The sequence below is a fragment of the Lynx rufus genome, unplaced genomic scaffold, assembly GCF_022079265.1.
Source record: "Lynx rufus isolate CCGP_SWC_20201006 ecotype Redwood Valley unplaced genomic scaffold, mLynRuf1.p SCAF_4, whole genome shotgun sequence".
Taxonomy (NCBI): Eukaryota; Metazoa; Chordata; class Mammalia; order Carnivora; family Felidae; genus Lynx; species Lynx rufus.
In genome coordinates this window covers 131,410,177-131,430,086 of record NW_025814856.1, presented here as the reverse complement: position 1 = coordinate 131,430,086, position 19,910 = coordinate 131,410,177, and the positions used below count along the sequence as shown (strand labels likewise).

Sequence of the window (19,910 nt, the reverse complement as noted above, 5' to 3'; positions counted from 1 at the left end):
TATAAAAACTGTCAGGTGTCACACCTCAGACACACCTGCTGAGGTCTTGACCCCCCAGTGCTGGGGAGAAGTGAAGTGAACCAGGGCTAGCGACACTGATCCAGCCACAATGATTGGCCCAGGAGAAGGCAGTCAAATCTTGTATTCACAGTGCTCCCTAAGCACATGACACAGTCATTGTATCATCAATCACAGAAGTGGTCGTCCATGACTACCGGCGGAGCTAGATGAGCGCATCAAGCAGGAATTCTAAGATGGTGCCAGAAGTGTTCACAAGCTAGGCAATCATTCGATGGGTGGGGGGATAAGAGCTTTATAGGGGCAGAATTCCTGTGAACAGATGGAGCTTGGCAGACTAGGGCCGGCTCTAGCTCCTGAGGGGGAGGCCTAGAAATAGCTGGACAGTATGTCCGCTGAGTTTGTACGAGACTTTAGTCACAGTAGGAAGTGGTGGTTAGACAGATGGAGCACAAGTCAGGCCAAGGATGGCAGACCAGAGCATGTTCCTGACCCCACAGACCAGACCAGACCCAGGCAGGAAATAGGGGCAGTGGGATGCGCTGTGACTCATGCTATGACTTGCTGTGTTCCAAGCCCTGACACCAAGAATAAGACAGGAGGGGATGGCATTCTAGGCTTCCAGAACATTATTTTGCCTAAGCACTTTTTCCGAAGACATTTGAAGTGTTCACTTTGTTATGATTCTCTAAACTGTGTATGTGTGTTTCATGCGCTCTGCTGTCTCTATGAAATATCTCACAGTAATAAAAGAAAGCATTTGGAGTTATAACGTTGGAAGGGTATTATAGAGGTTGTTTATTGTGTTTATAGGTACTCCTGTTACTGGGCAGGTTTGCTAGTAAGAACATCTTGTAATCTGATTCTGTTTCTCTGAACTTGTTAGGTCTTTCTTAAAGATTTATTATTTTAAAATTTAGAAATATTTTATGAACCACACACAGTATTCTAGAATACCGAAGGATTTTGTGCTTAACCTCCTTCCTGTGACCAGGACACTAGCCTTGAAGATGTTTAAAGAAATTTTAAGGAGTAAAACTCATATGAGTTTTAAAGTTTATACTCAGAATAACCTAAGTTATGCCAGTTCTATATCTGTTCAAATATTTTTTCAGATTTGTAATCAAAAATCACTTTCATCATTACAAAGAAGTATAGAGATAACTCAAAATAAAATATAAACATTATACTCTCGTTACCTGGATGATGTTAACTTAGTCCTCTAGTGTGTATCCTTCTAGATATTTTTCTGCATGAATTTTTATACCTAAATGACATTATAGGGCAATTTTACATTTATAATAAAATGGAGAGGAGGATGTAAATTTCTTATTTACACATGAATAACCTCTCCCATTATCAAAGTCACTCACCAGAACAGCACATTTTTACCAAGGATGAACCTACTTTGACATATCGTAAATACCCCAACTCCGTAGTTTACCTGAAGATTCACCCTTGGTAGAGTACATTCTGTAGGTTTGATAAAGAAATAATGCCATATGGCCATTGTAATATGATACTGCCCAGGTGTGCCTGGGTGGCTCAGTCAGTTGTGTGTCCTACTATTGATTTTGGCTTAGGTCATGATCCCAGGGTTGTGGGATCAAGCCTCACGTTGGACTCCATGCTGAACATGGAGTCTGCTTATGATTCTGTCTCTCAAATAAAAAATGAAAATAAAAATAATTAAATTAAAAATATAATAATATTATACTACCCTAAAACTCCTCTGTGCTCTGCCTACTCATCCCTGCTCCAGCAGCCTCTGGAAACCACTGATCTTTTGACTATCTGCATAGTTGTGCCTTTTCCAGAATGTCATATATTTGGAATCATACAGCATGTAACCTTCTCAGATTGACTTCTTTCACTTGGTAATGTGCTTTTAAGGTTCCTCCATGTCTTTCCATGGATTGATAGCTAATTTCTATTTAGCACTGAATAATATCCCATTGTCTGGGTGTACCACAGTTTGTCCATTCACCTACTGAAGGATATCTTAGTTGCTTCATAATATTTATACTTTGTAATCTACTTTTTCAGTTAATGGTTTTGCAATCACTGATTTTTTTATCTGATCTGGAGCTTAAGTCAATGTCTAAACTGAAAAAAAAAATCCTTTTCAGCACACTGGTCCAATTCTGGGACCATATGTTGCACTTGGCTTATGTGTTAGTCTAGAACAATCCCTATTTTTATGACATCAGACTTGAAGAGACAAAGCCAGACATCCTGCAGAAGTTGCTGCCTTCTAGTTGCTGCCCTATAGTATTGTTCAACATGTTATTCTGTTCCTTATATTTACTATGAAGTGGAATCTGTAGTTGTGGTAGATTCAAGTTCAACATCTGTAGTAAAAATACACTGTAGATTATGATACGTTCCATTGTACTGTCCTGCAGTGGTATAATGACAACCTCATCCCCCCACGTGTGTGTGGTTGTATTTGTCCTCTTGCCACTGAGAAGTAGTCTTTGTGTTGCTACATGGCCATCATATTAATATCCAATTCCTTTTTTTTTTTTTTTTACAAGGAAGCTTTACACCCAACGTGGGGCTCAAACTCATGACTTATAACCCCCTCAAACTCATGTAATCAAGAGTTAGCACCCCAAGTGACCAATTCTTTATCCAACAATTTTCCTGATGATTTAAACATTAAGTGACAGCCCTTGACTAAAGAAAGAATTGCATTAGGGGGCACCTGGGTGGGTCAGTTGGTTGAACTCCTGACTCTTGATTTTGGCTCAGGTCATGATCCTAGAGTCATGGGATCAAGCCCCATGTTGGGCTCTGTGCTGAGTCTGGAGCTTGCTTAAGATTCTCTCTCTTTCTCCCTCTGCCATCTCCCCTGCTCAAGTTCTCTCTCTCTCTCTTTCTCTCTCTCATTCTAAAATTAAAAAATAAAAAAAAAATTGCATTAGGGATATGAAACTATATTTTCTAAATCCATAATTCTATTTACACTTGTTAGCTCACATTTTCTGTAGAGATTTCTGTCACATGGTGGGACTATTAGATTACCCAGAAAAAGTTTCTTTTAAATTGCCAGTTTTCAAAGTAAGAAGCTGTATAATAGCCTCACATGACATGTTGGAATGTTTTAAAATCCTGTGGTCACTACAAATATGATTTCTTGAGCACTTCCTCTGTATCAGGCACTGTGTGAAAGGCTTTATGGAACCTAATTCCTAGGACAATACACCAAGGTTTTAGAGATAAAAGTAGCAATCTTGCATGGTAACATAATGTGTTAGAATTACTCCTGTGAGAAGTAACGGAACTGGGATTTGAACCCAAATCAGTCTAAGCCCACAATCCGTGCTTAATTCCCTCTCTACGTTTTTGTCGTATTTTACTTAAGAGCCAAATTCTATTTGTGATGCTGTTTGGAACGTTTCCCAGTTTATCAACAGTAGAAATGAAAATTATGCTTAATAATTTTCATGAGGTCTCTTACCCTTCCTTTTTTTTATTTTGTTCTTAATATTTTTAACAGTGTGAAGAAAACACAAATCTTCAGGATACTACCCGCTACCTCAAACTTCCCTTTTCCAAGGGCATCCTCCTTGGAAATAATCATCAAGCCATGAAGGCCACAAAGGAGTCTTTTTGGATAACATCTTTTCTCTGTTCCACAAAACTCACACAGAATGGTAACGTATAACACTGTTTTATTTGAAAGCCCTTGTACTTAAGTACTCATGTGATTTTTGGTAGGCATATTTAATAAACACCAATGTTATATTTAAGAACTTGGCACTAGAAAAATTGTCAGTCCTTCTGTTGGTGATTTCCAGTAAAATGGAAACATTTGTGACCCAATGGTCTGTTAAATGCATGTAATTTAAGAACCTCAAAATTATCCCAGCATCGAAACCCAAGTGTACAACCCTTCAAAACCCAGCTGCTTTTAAAAAAGAAGAAAGAAACAGAGACAAAGACTACCACTACCTTAATCTCGCTTGTTTTATAGTTCCATAAACAAGGCTAATTGCAGGCTTTGGAATAAAGGCTGTTTTTTGTTTAATTAGATGGATATTGCTTTTCTATTCTAAAATACTTTTTATGTCAGTGATTGTTTAGCAAGTTATGATTAATAAAACAAGCTCTTCTCCTTGGAAAATTGTCGTGAAAACATCATCTGCAATGAAGGAAGGAAATGAAACATTTCTGAGTTCTGCATGTTTGCTGTGTAAGGCTTCTGGCTGGCATCCTGAATGCCGTATTAATAAGTCAGATTCATTATGATGAGGAGAATTACTTCATAATCAGGTATTGAATCTCATAAAATGTTACTGTGCCTAAACATTTGTAAGTTCTCCTAGTTCTTTCTTCTGTATCATAGAACAGCATGTGTAGTAGCAAGTGTATTTCTTCTCTTAGAGCATGGCCTCAGAAAAGCAGCAAAATGTAGCACTATGATGTTGGCTTCTTTTAAGAGACTTCTCAACTTCTCTTGCAGTGCTGCTATATTTATTTAGGACTTTGGCAAATGATTCTTTCACATTTGTATTAGTTTTTGTTCCTCCTCTTCCAAAAATATTTTTGGAGAAATGTTTTTAAAAAAACAACTGCGTATTTTCAGTAAATTTGGTTGAAGAGAGTTAAGAAATGTCAAGATGTTATCCATATTCAGGGATTGGTTATTTTAATTAAATAAAAACTTCACAGACATAACTCTGTAATGTTCATAAAGCTTTCACCAAAACTCAGTTGATTTTTAGGGTGCCAGTCTAGAGATTATGAAGATAAGAAAATCAACCTGCTTTGACTCACTTAGATAGAGATTTTATTTATCCTATGTGGATTAGTTGTGTGTGTGTTTTACAGCCCGGGTTCACATTTAACTGATTGCCTCTGGTGGAGTAATTTCAGGTTGTATTAGTTATCTTTTGTTCTTGTAACAATTACTGTAAATTTGTTGGCTTACAACAACAAAAATGTATCATTGAGCAATTCTGAAGGTCACAAACGTGAAATCCTTTTCATTGGACTAAAATCATGGTGTCAGCAGAACCACACTTCTGGAAGCTCTAGGGGAGAATCCTTTTGCTCACCTTTTTTAGCTTCTAGGGGCCACCTGTATTCCTTGACTCGTGGCCTCTCCTTCACAACAAGCAGCATAGCATCTTTATATCTTTCTGACTCTGACCATCTTCCCTCTGTTAAGGATCCTTGTGATTACATTGGGCCCACTAGATATTCCAGGATAACCCCCTATTTTATGACCTTTAACTTAATCACATCTGTGAAATCTCTCTTGTTGTATAAGATGAACATATTCATAGGTACCAGCTATTATAACATTGACATCTCTGGGGCCATTATTCGGCCAACCACATAGATAATCCTAACAATAGCTTATCTGCTGTCAAAATATTTGGCCCTGCAGACTTAATTTGTTGTTGTTCTCCAGTTTAGGATGTTAGACAGAATTGTGGACATAAGACAGAACCAAATCCTAAAAATTAGAAGTTGCTACTTTGTAAAAGCAGACAACATTTTCAGGTAGATATGGATAAATAAAGCCATTCACCAAATCATTATATTAAACATTTCATTATATGGAAGATAATGCTTGGCTCATTTTTGGGCACTAATAAGTACTTAATTGTTGGTTTGACTTTGATTACCCTTGTGAATGTAACAGAGCTCAGAATGAACCGGGAAATAAATACTGTATTTCAAATAGATGGGAAGGAGGAAGGAAATTAGTTGATCTTTCTGAAATTTACATGCTAGGCACATATTTCTGTGTGGAAGTCATCCAGTTCCAAATTGGAATTAAATTGCTTTGTATTCATTTTACTCAAATTGGAAAACATACAAATCCATTTCCAGTACAATTGGGTATTTAGCAAGTGATACGGTCTCTAGCAACAGTCTCCTATAGCAGCTTTGCATTCCAGGATCCCTGAGGTGTGCCTTTCTGCACATGCTCTGTAGTCCAGTGGTGTTCGCGGGCAGCCTACCAAGGCTGGGAGCGCCCTGTCGCAAGTCTGTGACTGCCAGATCAAGCAGACATTTTAAGATTCTTGAGAGTAGGGGTCAGGGAAGAAATTATTGTACTTCTTTGTTATCTTCCTTGGGCTGTTAAACACAACTTAAAAAAAAAGGCTAAAAATAAAAAACAGTGCTTAAATTTAGCCTAACAGCTGTACGGTTGCTGACTTCCCCAAATCTCCTTCTCCCTCAAATAGTGGGTAGTTCATTCACTCTCTTCCTGAGAGTGTGATTTAAAAAAAAAAAAAATAGGGATTATGTCATCCACCTGTTTTCTAGCTCTTGGTAGACTAGGCATACAGCATACTCTTAAGTGCTTTTTGAATAGAACGTTTAAAATACACATTTTCAGTAGTAGGTCATAGTTCCTGATTTGCAACTAACGATTCTTCAGATAGCTAAAATAGAGACCCTAAGAGATAACAATTTTGACTTAATTCTGAGCAGTTTGTACACACGATTAATTACATCCAGATGAACCTACTGCTCTATTCCCCCTTTTCTTCCATTATGAGCAGACTAGAGAGTCATCAGATTTCTTGTAGGACAGGTGAATAGCCCCATCCCGATCTGATTGTCTGGAACTGTCATCTGTTCTCCACCTCTGCTGATGGCAGTGCTGTTCCTGATATCTCACAGCTGCCTCTGGGGATGCCTCTTTCTGGCCTGCAGAGCCACCTTCTTCCTCTGCACACACTCCATTCCTCAACACTGGACCATGCCCTGGGCACCCCTGCAACAGCCTAGCTCCGAGGGGCAGGCAAGAGAGCAGGGAGCTGGACGGAGTAAGAGGTGGAATGGAGGTTGAGTTGGAAGTGAGGAGTGAGGTGCAGGGAAAATGCACTGGGGAACTGTAAGAGAAGGTGCCCGGGAAGGAGGCATCCTGAAGTTAGATGCAGGAAGTAGGAAGCAAGTGGGAGGGAGGCAACCAATAGATGGGAGAAGAATGCACCTGCTACGTCTGCTCTGGCAGGTCTCACTCTATTGGACTATCTACTATTCTATATATAACCAATCGTTTTTTAAAAGGCACCAGCCATACCTCCAGGATGTCTGAGTTGGACATGAATATTGAACATTTTCAAAATATCATAAATATCTTTTTCAAAGTCATTATTTTTAAAATTCCCTCATTTTTAATTCTAAACCACCCCCTGTTTGTTGTAGATAAACATTTCCATTTAGTACTAAATTTCTCACTATTAAGTCCTTTGTGAACTTTTTCTCTTGACTCTAGCTTTGGTGAAAGTTGTATCTCTTTCCTCTTAAGATTCATACACTTTTTCTCATCTCTTTTTACTACATCACATTTTCTTTTTCATCACAACTGCTTCTTCCTTGGTTTCCTGTGTGTGTGTGTGTGTGTGTGTGTGTGTGTGTGTGTGTGTGTGTGTATCCTTTTGGTTTTTGTTTCCATGTTGGTCTTTTTTGTCTCTCGGCAAGTCCCATTTGGGTTTCTCTTGAAACGAATGCTTTCAACTGGATTTCTCACTGTTAAGCCTGGAAAATCCCTCTTAGCTGCTTCCTTGGCTGTCCTAGTCTTGCAGCCCCACTGAGCCCTGGGAAGCCAGCCCTGCCAGGTTCCTCTGCTTTTTGAGCTTCCTGCATACACAAGCCTTGTTAGTTCTTACTGCTGTCATTGGACTCCAGACACGACTGTCTCCTTGCTCCCTCTGGGGACTAGTGAAGCTGGATACCATGTTCAGGAACCTTTCTAACTTCTGCCCAGGAAAGAATTTTTACCCTCACCAGGTAAAGAGGTTCTCAGAGGACCCTGCTAGACTCGGGCCAATATGTTGTCGGTTTAGGAAGGGGCGGAAATTGAAGAGCTGGGTCCTTCCAGATAGGAGATGACCATGAAATCCAGGAACTGGCCCTCTCAGGTCCATGGGCTCATTAGATGATCCGACAGTTGACTAGACCTTTCATCATTGTGCAAGGGACCTTCTAGTCCTGCCAGATCTGGGTCACATTTGTCAAAGAAGACCTTTATTGCCAGGTAGAATTGGTTGCTAGGGAGAGTGCTGTGGGGGGCACAAATATGAGGAAAGCAGATTCCTGACCCTCAAGAAATTCCCATCTTAATGGGAAGAGGCAGGAAATGATTCAACAAATATTTATCTACTGCCTGCTGTGTACCTGCTCTATACTGGGTGCTGGGATACCATAGGACCAAACTCAACATTTTTTTTCTTAGAGTTTACAATCTAGTAGGGGTAAAGACAAATAAACAATTGTAATAGTGAGGTCAGTGCCACTCTGAGGTGAGGGACAGTTAGCTCAGTCTAGAAGTTTCAGGAAAGACTTCTTAGATGAAGCAACAGCTGATCTGGGAACTGAAGGTAGAGTAGGAGTTTGTAAGTCAAGAGCCATTGAGAAGGGATAAATAATTAGAATATGCTGTAGTGAATGCCATCTTAACTAGTCAGGGTCTAGGGGGGAACCTGAAGCTTGGGTGACCAAGAGGGGTAGGCAACGTGTTTAAGAATCTAGCTCTGCCGGTGGAAAATGTTCATTTGAGGGACTGTTCTCTACCAAAGCAGCTAACCTTCATTTTCTGTTTGGAAAGGTGATATGCTTGATCTCTTGAAATGGAGAACTCACCCTGACAAGATCACAGGCTGTCTCTCTAAATTGAAAGAAATCGATGGCTCAGAGATAGTAAAGGTATATGTTATTGTGTTGTCCCTCTCTTGGAAATTCATGAAATAGGGACTGTTTGGAGGGGAAGGACAGATGATTTTTTATTTATCAATTTACTTCTTTATCTAACAGTTTCTGCAAGATACACTGGATACCTTATTTGGAATTTTAGATGAAAATTCCCAAAAATACGGGTCTAAAGTGTTTGATTCTTTGGTGAGTTTAAATTCACTTTAATCATAGCTTAACAATTTTGTCTCTCATTCTTGACTTTCATAAGGCTGTTTTTGAAATACTCATTCAATAGTGCACGAGTCACTTAAAAAGAACCAAAAAATGTATATATGTCTTGATTTGCATTCAGTTTTACAAAGCTCAATTTTCTTTTTTAGGTTCACATAATAAATTTGCTGCAAGATAGCAAATTTCATCATTTTAAACCTGTAATGGACACTTATATTGAGAGTCACTTTGCTGGGGCACTTGCATACAGGTAAGGCCTTTATCTTGTAATTGGTTTAGAAGCAGTTTCTTCTGAGCTTTGCTAGGCAGAACCATTAGGATAAGAAAATTTAAGAAGAAGGGTTAGAAGAAATAAAGCACAACAACTGAAGTGTCTCTTGAGTCAATATCTTCCTTTCTCACACATCTTTTTTTAATGGCTGCAACTTATTTTGATTAAAAGAAAAAAAACTTTCTGAATTCTCTTCCTAAAACCTAAAATATAAAGTTTTTTTCTTCATGTCTCTATTTCACTTGATACTCTGTGGTCCAAAATATGTGGTTATTTCAGCTCAAGCCCATTTAATCACCACATGCCTGGCTGATTCTGGAAGTCTTTAAGAAAGAGATGTGAAGGGAAAGCAGCATTTGCTATCATATCTTTTTAAACTCATTCATTCATTCACTCCTTCGTTTGTTAATATTTACTGAGTGCCTACTGCATGCCTAATGCATGCTGATTAATGTGAAGACCTGGTTCCTGGCCACAAGCAGTGCAGCCATGGACTCTACCCTCTGATATCAGCTGCCGTTTTAACTGCTCTTCCTTTCCTATCAGCTCAAATTATGCAAGCAAGGCTAAAGTGAACGAGTAATGACAAGCCATAGCTCGTACCTGCCTCCATGCAGCCTAGCTGATAATTGCCAGAAGGCAACAGCTTCTTTCTGTGCTATGTATAACATCTTCCCGGCCTTTGGCCCTGCTTATGCACAGCCCTGGAATGTTCCCCAAAGTTCTTTCTCCCCATTCTAATACTGTCATTGCTATTCTGCCCACGTTTTTACCTTATTGTACCTTAAGCACCTATGGCTGTGCACATGCACAATCATGTATTCCCAGCTGTGTGTTAAAAAACACTGAATCATGTTTTTGCCCTTTTTCCCCCATCATGTGATAGATAAAAGATAATAAGTAATCAAATAAGCATTCGATCCTCTTACCTTGGGTACTCCCTAAAAGGCACGTGAAGATTTATGCCTCCAGCTTTTAAATGAAGGGAGTTTTTATTGAAGACTTGACCCTCTGTCAACAGGATTTTTAGAGACGGTGAATGAAATATCAGGGATAGTTGGAAACATCGGCCTGGCTCTGCCACTTGGCCTAACATGTGGGGCCCTAATATGAGGGGTTACCACTTGCAACTGAAATTAGCATTGGAAACTAGAGAGGAAGGGTGTAATTTCTAACACTGGATGTTGGCCAGGAGAGCAGGATAGTCATTCCTAAGAAGACAGATGTTGCCTATGCAGTCTTCTTGGGCTGTGGATGGTCAGAAACTCACTGATATGTTATCTTCAAAAGAACATTCCTGGTAGCACCTGCCTGGTGGCCCATCCATGTATTCTTCCCTGAGTGAGAGAAAAGAGGAGCATTTTTAAAAGCTTGCTCTGTTTTCCAGAAACCAAGAACTGAGCAGAGTTAAAGGTAGCAAACCTGCAATCTTGAAAATTGGCTTTTTTTTTTTAATTCAATTTTTGTTCCTTAAGAAAAAGAAAAGAAAACTTGGCCTTTTTTGAAATTCTCTTACAAAGGCATACTGGGATGGGAAGTTTTGTTCTTCCCAGAGGTCAGAGAATTGGCTTTGTAAACCCATGGGAATGTGATTCGGAGTAGGGAGATGTTCCCTTATCCTTTGCCGCACCCCCCCCTTTTTTTAAATGTTTATTTGAGAGAGAGAGAGAGAGAGAGAGCGCACGCGCATGTGTGAGTGAGTGGGGGAGGGGCAGCACAGAGCTGTCAGCAAAGAGCCCAACGCAGGGTTCGAATCCACGAACCATTAGATCATGACCTGAGCTGAAGTTGGACATTAAACCGAGTGAGCCACCCAGGTGCCCCTTGCCACACTCCCTTTTGCCTCCAACTGAATACTTCATCCAACTGTTCACATGGTCACAGGTCATGGGGGAAGAAATCCCAGTTAACACTTGTTCAAGGTTGACCATGACAGCCTACTTCAAGGCACTTTCTTGGCCAGAGACCTTTTCTCTGATACTTGTGTTTACCCGTTGGGAAGCTTTGCCGGAAACAGCAGGGCCAATGGGATATGTCCGTATTGAGGGAATCTCAATGGGAGGAAGTGTTTCTCTCTTAAGTTTCAAAAAGGGGTAGTGATGTTGATGTACAGATGCCTATTAAGCATTTCAACAGAAAAATATGAGAAGTGAAGGGAAAAGAATCCTCCTTATGATAAAAATGTTTGATCTCTTGGCTTTTAACTGAGAGCTAGACCAATTCTACCTTCTGTGCATTTCTCCCTGTATTTTAGAGATCTCATCAAAGTTCTCAAGTGGTATGTGGACAGGATAACAGAAGCAGAACGGCAAGAGCACATCCAGGAGGTGCTGAAGGTAATGACGTGGTGTCAATAACAGATAATGTAGTCTACCAGGGCTGTTGCACCATGATGCCTCAACTAATTGGTTTCTTCTACACAGACAGTAATTGATGATGAAGTATTGCCAGCATTTCAGTTCTTCTACACAGACAGTAATTGGTGATGATATATTACCAGCATTCCAATTCAAGGATCTTAATCGGTTTATGCTCCTCCAGAGCTGATGAAATTTGAAAGAAACTTTGCCAGGCTCGCCCACTGGATCCTGCCTGGGATTGAATTCTGAGCTCCAGGATACTTGGAGTGAAGTCTAGGAGTGGCAGGAGCGAGGTTTTATGAAAGAAGACCACAGATAAGCAATTAAGCTTGAAGTTCCTGCACCCTGGCAGAGGCCATTTGTGAACCCTTTGTCTTAAATTTTGAGAGAGAATACGGTAGCTTAGCAGGGATCACAGTGAGGAAACCTGAGGTTTTACTGGGTCTCATGGTTTAATGCTGCCCACATCTCTGGGCGTTTGTGCTCAGTTGTAAACGGAGATGCTAATACTTTACTTGCAAACATGTTCATAAAGACTACAGATCTTTTTTTTTTCATAATTTTTGTTAATGTTTATTTGTGAGAAAGAGAGACAGACACAGCGCAAGCAGGAGAGGGGCAGAGAGAGAAGGAGACACAGAATCCTAAGCAGGTTCCAGGCTCTGAGCTCTTAACACAGAGCCCAGTGTGGGGCTCGAACCCACAAACCATGAGATCATGACCTCAGCTGAAGTTGGGCGCTCAACCAACTGAGCCACCAAGGCGCCCCAAGAACACACATTCTTAAAGGGATTGTTCAATAGCTGCTCTGAGAATCCTCCGATTTCCTATTTGCTGAGTACCACTCTATTTGATGCAGCAGAAAAAAAAGTAGACAGGTATACATTTTTAAAAGCAAGTATTTTACTAATTATAAATTAATCACCTTGGTGTGATTGAAGGTAAGACACTAAGTGGCAAGAGTACCTGCCAGCAAAGCACAATAAATTTTCCGAAATAGACCAGCATCTCTCTGTTAACTAAATTAATAAACTATCTGAGGATCAAAAGCATTTAAGGTTCATACCTCTTGAGAATGACATAGAATTTTTAAATTATCTATACATTTTCTCTCATTAGCGTCAGCAAAAAAAAAGGCTCTTCTTCTACAAGTAAATACTGTTCAAAAATCTCAGGGGGTCTTAAGTGTTTTTAAATCAATAATTCAAAAATCTAATGATGTCCCCTGGTTTTTATGCCGTGTCATTGTTAAATACTCTTGGTTTCCTTTGAAACTAACTTTTACAAAATTTCGTTTGAAGGCACAAGAATATATTTTTAAGTACATAGTTCAATCTCGAAGGCTGTTTTCCCTTGCCACCGGTGGACAAAACGAAGAGGAATTTCGCTGCTGCATTCAGGAGCTTCTTATGTCGGTCCGTTTCTTTCTTTCTCAAGAGAGCAAAGGGTCAGGAGCATTATCTCAATCACAGGTAATTTTTTTCCATCTCTGCTGAATAAAACAGAAATGAGTCCAGTTTATTTGTTTTTACATAGCAGTGTAAGTGAATCCATAGCTCCAGTTCCTATTTGTAGCGTCAGCAATTTTGCAGACTTTTAAAGAGTCCCCTAGCTCCCGCGAACCCGCAGAGCAGAAGTTAGGCTGGCTTTCCTCCGCCTACTCTCTCTTCATGGGGCGGCTGTTGGTCTACAGCAGGTTGGGTTCAGTTCTGAGTAGACACGATGTCACCATCGGCCTTGGGGAAGGAAGTTCACTGGAGCCGATCTGGTTCTGTTGTTTACGCCAAGCCTTGCACTGCATTTTAATCTGGCAACTTGAGACTCATTATATCGCACTTGGCTAAACTGCATGTTGCTTGGTTTTATTTAACTTGACCCTAATCGTCCGGGGACTGATCTTATATGACCAGTGCTGAGGGGCGGTTGCCAAATGCTATTACCTGGAGTAGCTCTACGTGTTTTGTTTCAGAACTGGATTTATCCATTTTCCAAATAGCGTGGCCTTGAATGTGTTCTCAGCGATCATTCTCAGTATCTTACTCTACATTTTCTTAGTCCTTCTTGTACATTTTTAGTTTCTAGTGACTTGAGTAAAAACTTGTCAGATGGAGAAGCAGCCTCTTTGCTGCCATCCCCTGGAGACTAAAAATTTATAATCACTGAGTATTGGGACATAAAGTGGAAGATAGAAGACAAAACTAGATCCATCTGAGTATTCTTATAAGTTGGTGCCATTTGACATTTGGAAAGCTTTACATATAATGGCAAAACACCAGAAATGTACCAACCCCCCAGTAATAGTACTGTGCTTTTTCTGACTTTTGGGAGACTATTCTTGTTAATCTCTTCTTTGCACAAATGGACTGATCTTACATCTGGGCAAGGGTACAATTCAGCCTCTTTTAATGACATTTTGGCCTCTGGTGCCAATGGTACAATCACTGTGCTTGAGGAACTTGCCACATCCCTCAAAGTCCAGTTGCCCGCTCACCAAACCCTCTTTTCAGCAGTTGATATTTGAAAGGATAATCCAACAAGCCAATCGTGTATTCGTTTAGATCAAAGTTCTTAAAAGCTCACTACTTTTATAAAAGCTGTTGTATTTGAGACTATCTGCCTTAAACCTTTACCGGTTTCAGGGACAAAACTTAGCTGATTTCACATCTGAAAAAATATTCTCTTACTTTTAAGATTAATCTTAAGTCACAGTTTCTCAGTGCAATGCCTTCCTAGGGACTCAAGAGGTTTATTCCTTCTCTAAAGTTAGAGAAATTTTTTCCTTAGTTATGTTTCCGCTGCATCCTGGTAGTCACCCCAAGACGTGGGCCACTGTGGAGCAGCACGGTGAAGAGTGGGTTTCCTTTTGTGTTTAACATACTGATTTGCACTGCCCTTGATTCTCTAATCCCCAATCAAGACAGTGAAACAACTTTAGTACCTCCAAAGAACCATGTTTGATTTTTCTCTTTTTTTTTTTGCCCTTAGTTTTTTATTGACACGATATATAAAATGTATGTAAAGTTTCTGAATATCTTAATAAACTACTGAAGTCATTCTATTATTTTGTGTACAATCCTATACTTGTAAATTTTGATGTGATAATTTCACTTTGATGCTAAGGGAATTCATATAAAATGACGAAGTGGTTAGTTTTTTTTGTTTTTGTTTTTGTTTTTTTAAGCAAAGTGGACTTTTGTCCTCTGTGTTTTGGGAGAAAGAGGAATACTGTACACTTTTTCCCACTGTAGGTTTCCTTTTGACCCCACACCTTCTTAGCTCTCCCTTCTATGAAGGAAGGTGTTATTGATCTAACCCAGTGTGTGACATTTACATTGCTGCATAACAAATAACCATGGGCTTCATGGCTTTAAGTAACATCCAATTATTAGCTCACAGTCCTATAGATCAGAAGTTTGGTTGGAATTTTTGCTTAGGGTCTCCTACAGCCAGTATCAAGGCATTGGCCTTGGTGGCTTCTTTGGAGACTCTGGGGAGGAATTCCCTTTCCAAATCTTCCAGGCCTTTGGCAGGAATCAGTTTCCTTGTGTTTCTAAGACTGAGATTCCCATTTGCTTTCTGGCTATCAGCAAGGGGTTGGGGATGGAACCGGTTCTCTCAGCTTCTAGAGACCATACACATTCCTTGGTATTCTTCAAATACCATTCTCAAAGCCAGCAACGAAAAGTCATATCCTTCTCATGCTTCCAGTCTCTCTGAGTTCTCCTACCATGAGCTAGAGAAAACTTATGCTTTAAATGCTCATGTGTAGGGATGCCTGGGTGGCTCAGTTGGTTAATCATCCGACTTTGGCTTGGGCCATGATCTCGTGATTCGTGGGTTTGAGTTCCACATCAGGCGCTGTGCTGACAGCTCAGAACCTGGAGCCTACTTAGCATTCTGTGTCTCCCTCTCTCTCTGCTCCTCCCCTGCTCACGTGCTTTCGTTCACTCTCTCTCTCCCTCTCTCTCTCTCAAAAAAAATAAACATTAAAAAAAAAATTTAGGTGCTCATGTGATTAGGTCAGGCCCATATGGATAATCTCCATATTTTAAGATCAACTCATTAGTAACCTTCATTATAGCTGCACAATTCCTTTTGCCATGTAACAACATAGTCATGGGAACAACACCAGGAGACAAAGGTCTTAGGAGTCATCTTCAAATTCTGCCTATCCTGTCCAGAGCCAAGGATATCCAATGGTCTGAATTTTACTCTTAGGCTGTCTTAAAGACAAAACTCAGTTTCTATTTTGCAGTTTTGCCTGTGGGCTACAACTCAGGGCCATTTCTGTCTTCTGAAGGCAGAACAGCCATCCCAGAAAACCTTTCTGCTAGATCAGTTTACAATGCCCCACAGGCCTGGCCATCCTGGTTCCACCGGGATGATCATTTAGTTATCCTGGCCTAAGCCCAGCTCACTAATGGCTCTGTCTTTGGGAGCCCTGCCCCAACAGGATTGCCCACTCACTCAGCTCTTGGAGCTGTGGCTCTTGGTTTCTCCTTCCACAGACAGATGCCTCCACGAGAACCCCATGAGAAGAAGAATGTCAGAAGGAGTTGAGACCCAAGACTCTGCCCTAAATTCCTAATAATTATCTTTCTCTATTTGTCTTGGCTCTCAGGAAGGTCAAAAGAAAATTATGCTTTTCTTTTTATTTGCACTAAAAAATCCTTAGCTTACATATCTTGGTACAACTGTCTTTATGCCCTTATCACAGGTTCTTGTTCCTTTATCCTTTTTTAATACATGTATCTTCACTGTGCACACATTCAAATACTTTTTTGAAGTAAAGAGCTAGATATGAAGAATTAATGGGTAAATGAAAAGATTCCTGAGGAAAATCGATGTAGTTGACTTTTCAGTTATGAGAAAGCTGGGCTCATTTTATTGTATCTTATTTTTTTAACTTCATCTGTATGACTCAGCTCTCTGCAGAGTGAAATGAAGGTTATATAAATACAGTCTTTAACAGAGAATACCAAGTCATTAATTTTAAATGTATTCAAAAAAACCTATCATGTTTAAGAGTCGAGGAGAACATAGCTGTTGATTGTAGCACCTGAAGCATTTTGATGGTTCTGGCATCAGAAACAGGTCTTGGCTGTTCTAGATATTTTTGCTGCTGCTGTATAGATAAATTCCAAAACACACGAATTTGAATTTGAGTCTGTGTTTGAATCATCAGCCCATGTAGACTCGACCTACTTTCTTTTGGTGTCAGATCTCATTGGTAAGCCAGCTAGCTCTTGAGTATCAGCATATTAGAAACATGTGCCTCCTTCCCCTACTTGGTAGACTTAAGGCTGGTCGACTCTTCCTTCCATTGCCCTCCTTTTGTGGAATTTAAAAGACTCGGCTTGTTTTGATGTACAATCCTGGTCCAATTTGTGCCCCTTAGGATTTGATATTAGCATCTTTTTTTCCTTAAAAAATGATTATCCAGTTTCTTTACTTATATAAAGAATATTGTTCTTAGTACGCAGTTCTGGGGTTACAGTAAATCTGAAAGCAACCTAAAGGTTTGTTATAATGATCTTTTCATTTTACAGGTGATAAACTAAAACCCAAGGGGCTAAAATGACTTGACCAAGGTCATAGAGTTGATTAGAGACAAAGCCAGTAGTACATATAATCTGGATCTTCTGATTCCCTGTCTCGTTTTTTTTTTCTTTAACCGTAACTTCATTCCTTTGGGGAGTCCACGTGTTTGGTTTCTTCAAGGTAAAGGAGATTTATATGAGCACTTCAGAAAGCTTCTCAAAAGAGAAATGAAATAGAAGTTACTGCATTCCAGGTCTTGGTGGAGCATTCTTTCCATTTGATCGTCCTGCATTTTGCTGATTCTGTGGGATTTTTTGCCAATCATTTTGCTAATGTCAGTGATTTTCCACAGTTTCTCACTTTTATTATATGGCACCCTTGCACATTTTAAAACATTGTTCTATTTTGCCACACTTTTTTTTTTTTTAATTTCAGCCGTTTAGCTTAGGTACCAGATACATTTTTTTTTTTTTTTTTTTTATGAAGTTTATTGACAAATTGGTTTCCATACAACACCCAGTGCTCATCCCAAAAGGTGCCCTCCTCAATACCCATCACTCACCCGCCCCTCCCTCCCACCCCCCATCAACCCTCAGTTTGTTCTCAGTTTTTAACAGTCTCTTATGCTTTGGCTCTCTCCCACTATAACGTCTTTTTTTTTTTCTCCCTTCCCCTCCCCCATGGGTTCCTGTTGAGTTTCTCAGGATCCACATAAGAGTGAAACCATATGGTATCTGTCTTTCTCTGTATGGCTTATTTCACTTAGCATCACACTCTCCAGTTCCATCCACGTTGCTACAAAAGGCCATATTTCATTTTTTCTCATTGCCACGTAGTATTCCATTGTGTATATAAACCACAATTTCTTTATCCATTCATCAGTTGATGGACATTTAGGCTCTTTCCATAATTTGGCTATTGTTGAGAGTGCTGCTATGAACATTGGGGTACAAGTGCCCCTATGCATCAGTACTCCTGTGTCCCTTGGGTAGATTCCTAGCAGTGCTATTGCTGGGTCATAGGGTAGGTCTATTTTTAATTTTCTAAGGAACCTCCACACTGTTTTCCAGAGCGGCTGCACCAATTTGCATTCCCACCAACAGTGCAAGAGGGTTCCCGTTTCTCCACATCCTCTCCAGCATCTATAGTCTCCTGATTTGTTCATTTTGGCCACTCTGACTGGCGTGAGGTGATACCTGAGTGTGGTTTTGATTTGTATTTCCCTGATAAGGAGCGACGCTGAACATCTTTTCATGTGCCTGTTGGCCATCTGGATGTCTTCTTTAGAGAAGTGTCTATTCATGTTTTCTGCCCATTTCTTCACTGGGTTATTTGTTTTTCGGGTGTGGAGTTTGGTGAGCTCTTTATAGATTTTAGATACTAGCCCTTTGTCCGATATGTCATTTGCAAATATCTTTTCCCATTCCGTTGGTTGTCTTTTAGTTTTGTTGGTTGTTTCCTTTGCTGTGCAGAAGCTTTTTATCTTCATAAGGTCCCAGTAATTCACTTTTGCTTTTAATTCCCTTGCCTTTGGGGATGTGTCGAGTAAGAGATTGCTACGGCTGAGGTCAGAGAGGTCTTTTCCTGCTTTCTCCTCTAAGGTTCTGATGGTTTCCTGTCTCACATTTAGGTCCTTTATCCATTTTGAGTTTATTTTTGTAAATGGTGTGAGAAAGTGGTCTAGTTTCAACCTTCTGCATGTTGCTGTCCAGTTCTCCCAGCACCATTTGTTAAAGAGGCTGTCTTTTTTCCATTGGATGTTCTTTCCTGCTTTGTCAAAGATGAGTTGGCCATATGTTTGTGGGTCTAGTTCTGGGGTTTCTATTCTATTCCATTGGTCTGTGTGTCTGTTTTTGTGCCAATACCATGCTGTCTTGATGATGACAGCTTTGTAGTAGAGGCTGAAGTCTGGGATTGTGATGCCTCCTGCTTTGGTCTTCTTCTTCAAAATTCCTTTGGCTATTCGGGGCCTTTTGTGGTTCCATATGAATTTTAGGATTGCTTGTTCTAGTTTCGAGAAGAATGCTGGTGCAATTTTGATTGGGATTGCATTGAATGTGTAGATAGCTTTGGGTAGTATTGACATTTTGACAATATTTATTTTTCCAATCCATGAGCAGGGAATGTCTTTCCATTTCTTTAAATCTTCTTCAATTACCTTCATAAGCTTTCTATAGTTTTCAGCATACAGATCCTTTACATCTTTGGTTAGATTTATTCCTAGGTATTTTATGCTTTTTGGTGCAATTGTGAATGGGATCAGTTTCTTTATTTGTCTTTCTGTTGCTTCATTGTTAGTGTATAAGAATGCAACTGATTTCTGTACATTGATTTTGTATCCTGCAACTTTGCTGAATTCATGTATCAGTTCTAGCAGACTTTTGGTGGAGTCTATCGGATTTTCCATGTATAATATCATGTCATCTGCAAAAAGCGAAAGCTTGACTTCATCTTTGCCAATTTTGATGCCTTTGATTTCCTTTTGTTTTCTGATTGCTGATGCTAGAACTTCCAGCACTATGTTAAATAACAACGGTGAGAGTGGGCATCCCTGTCGTGTTCCTGATCTCAGGGAAAAAGCTCTCAGTTTTTCCCCGTTGAGGATGATGTTAGCTGTGGGCTTTTCATAAATGGCTTTTATGATCTTTAAGTATGTTCCTTCTATCCCGACTTTCTCAAGGGTTTTTATTAAGAAAGGGTGCTGGATTTTATCAAAGGCCTTTTCTGCATCGATTGACAGGATCATATGGTTCTTCTCTTTTTTTTTGTTAATGTGATGTATCACGTTGATTGATTTGCGAATGTTGAACCAGCCCTGCATCCCA

General features: G+C 39.9%; 1 protein-coding gene across 1 annotated transcript in view; it reads left to right on the top strand.

The window, feature by feature from the left end:
* DOCK4 (dedicator of cytokinesis 4) overlaps window positions 1-19,910 on the top strand; it is a 437,799-nt gene that overhangs the window by 286,010 nt on the left and 131,879 nt on the right. The window contains exons 17-22 of the mRNA XM_047096261.1: window positions 3,521-3,677; window positions 8,597-8,694; window positions 8,803-8,886; window positions 9,063-9,163; window positions 11,439-11,520; window positions 12,846-13,016. Of these exons, the coding sequence (XP_046952217.1) occupies window positions 3,521-3,677; window positions 8,597-8,694; window positions 8,803-8,886; window positions 9,063-9,163; window positions 11,439-11,520; window positions 12,846-13,016 (693 nt within the window). The remainder of the gene's footprint in view (window positions 1-3,520; window positions 3,678-8,596; window positions 8,695-8,802; window positions 8,887-9,062; window positions 9,164-11,438; window positions 11,521-12,845; window positions 13,017-19,910) is intronic.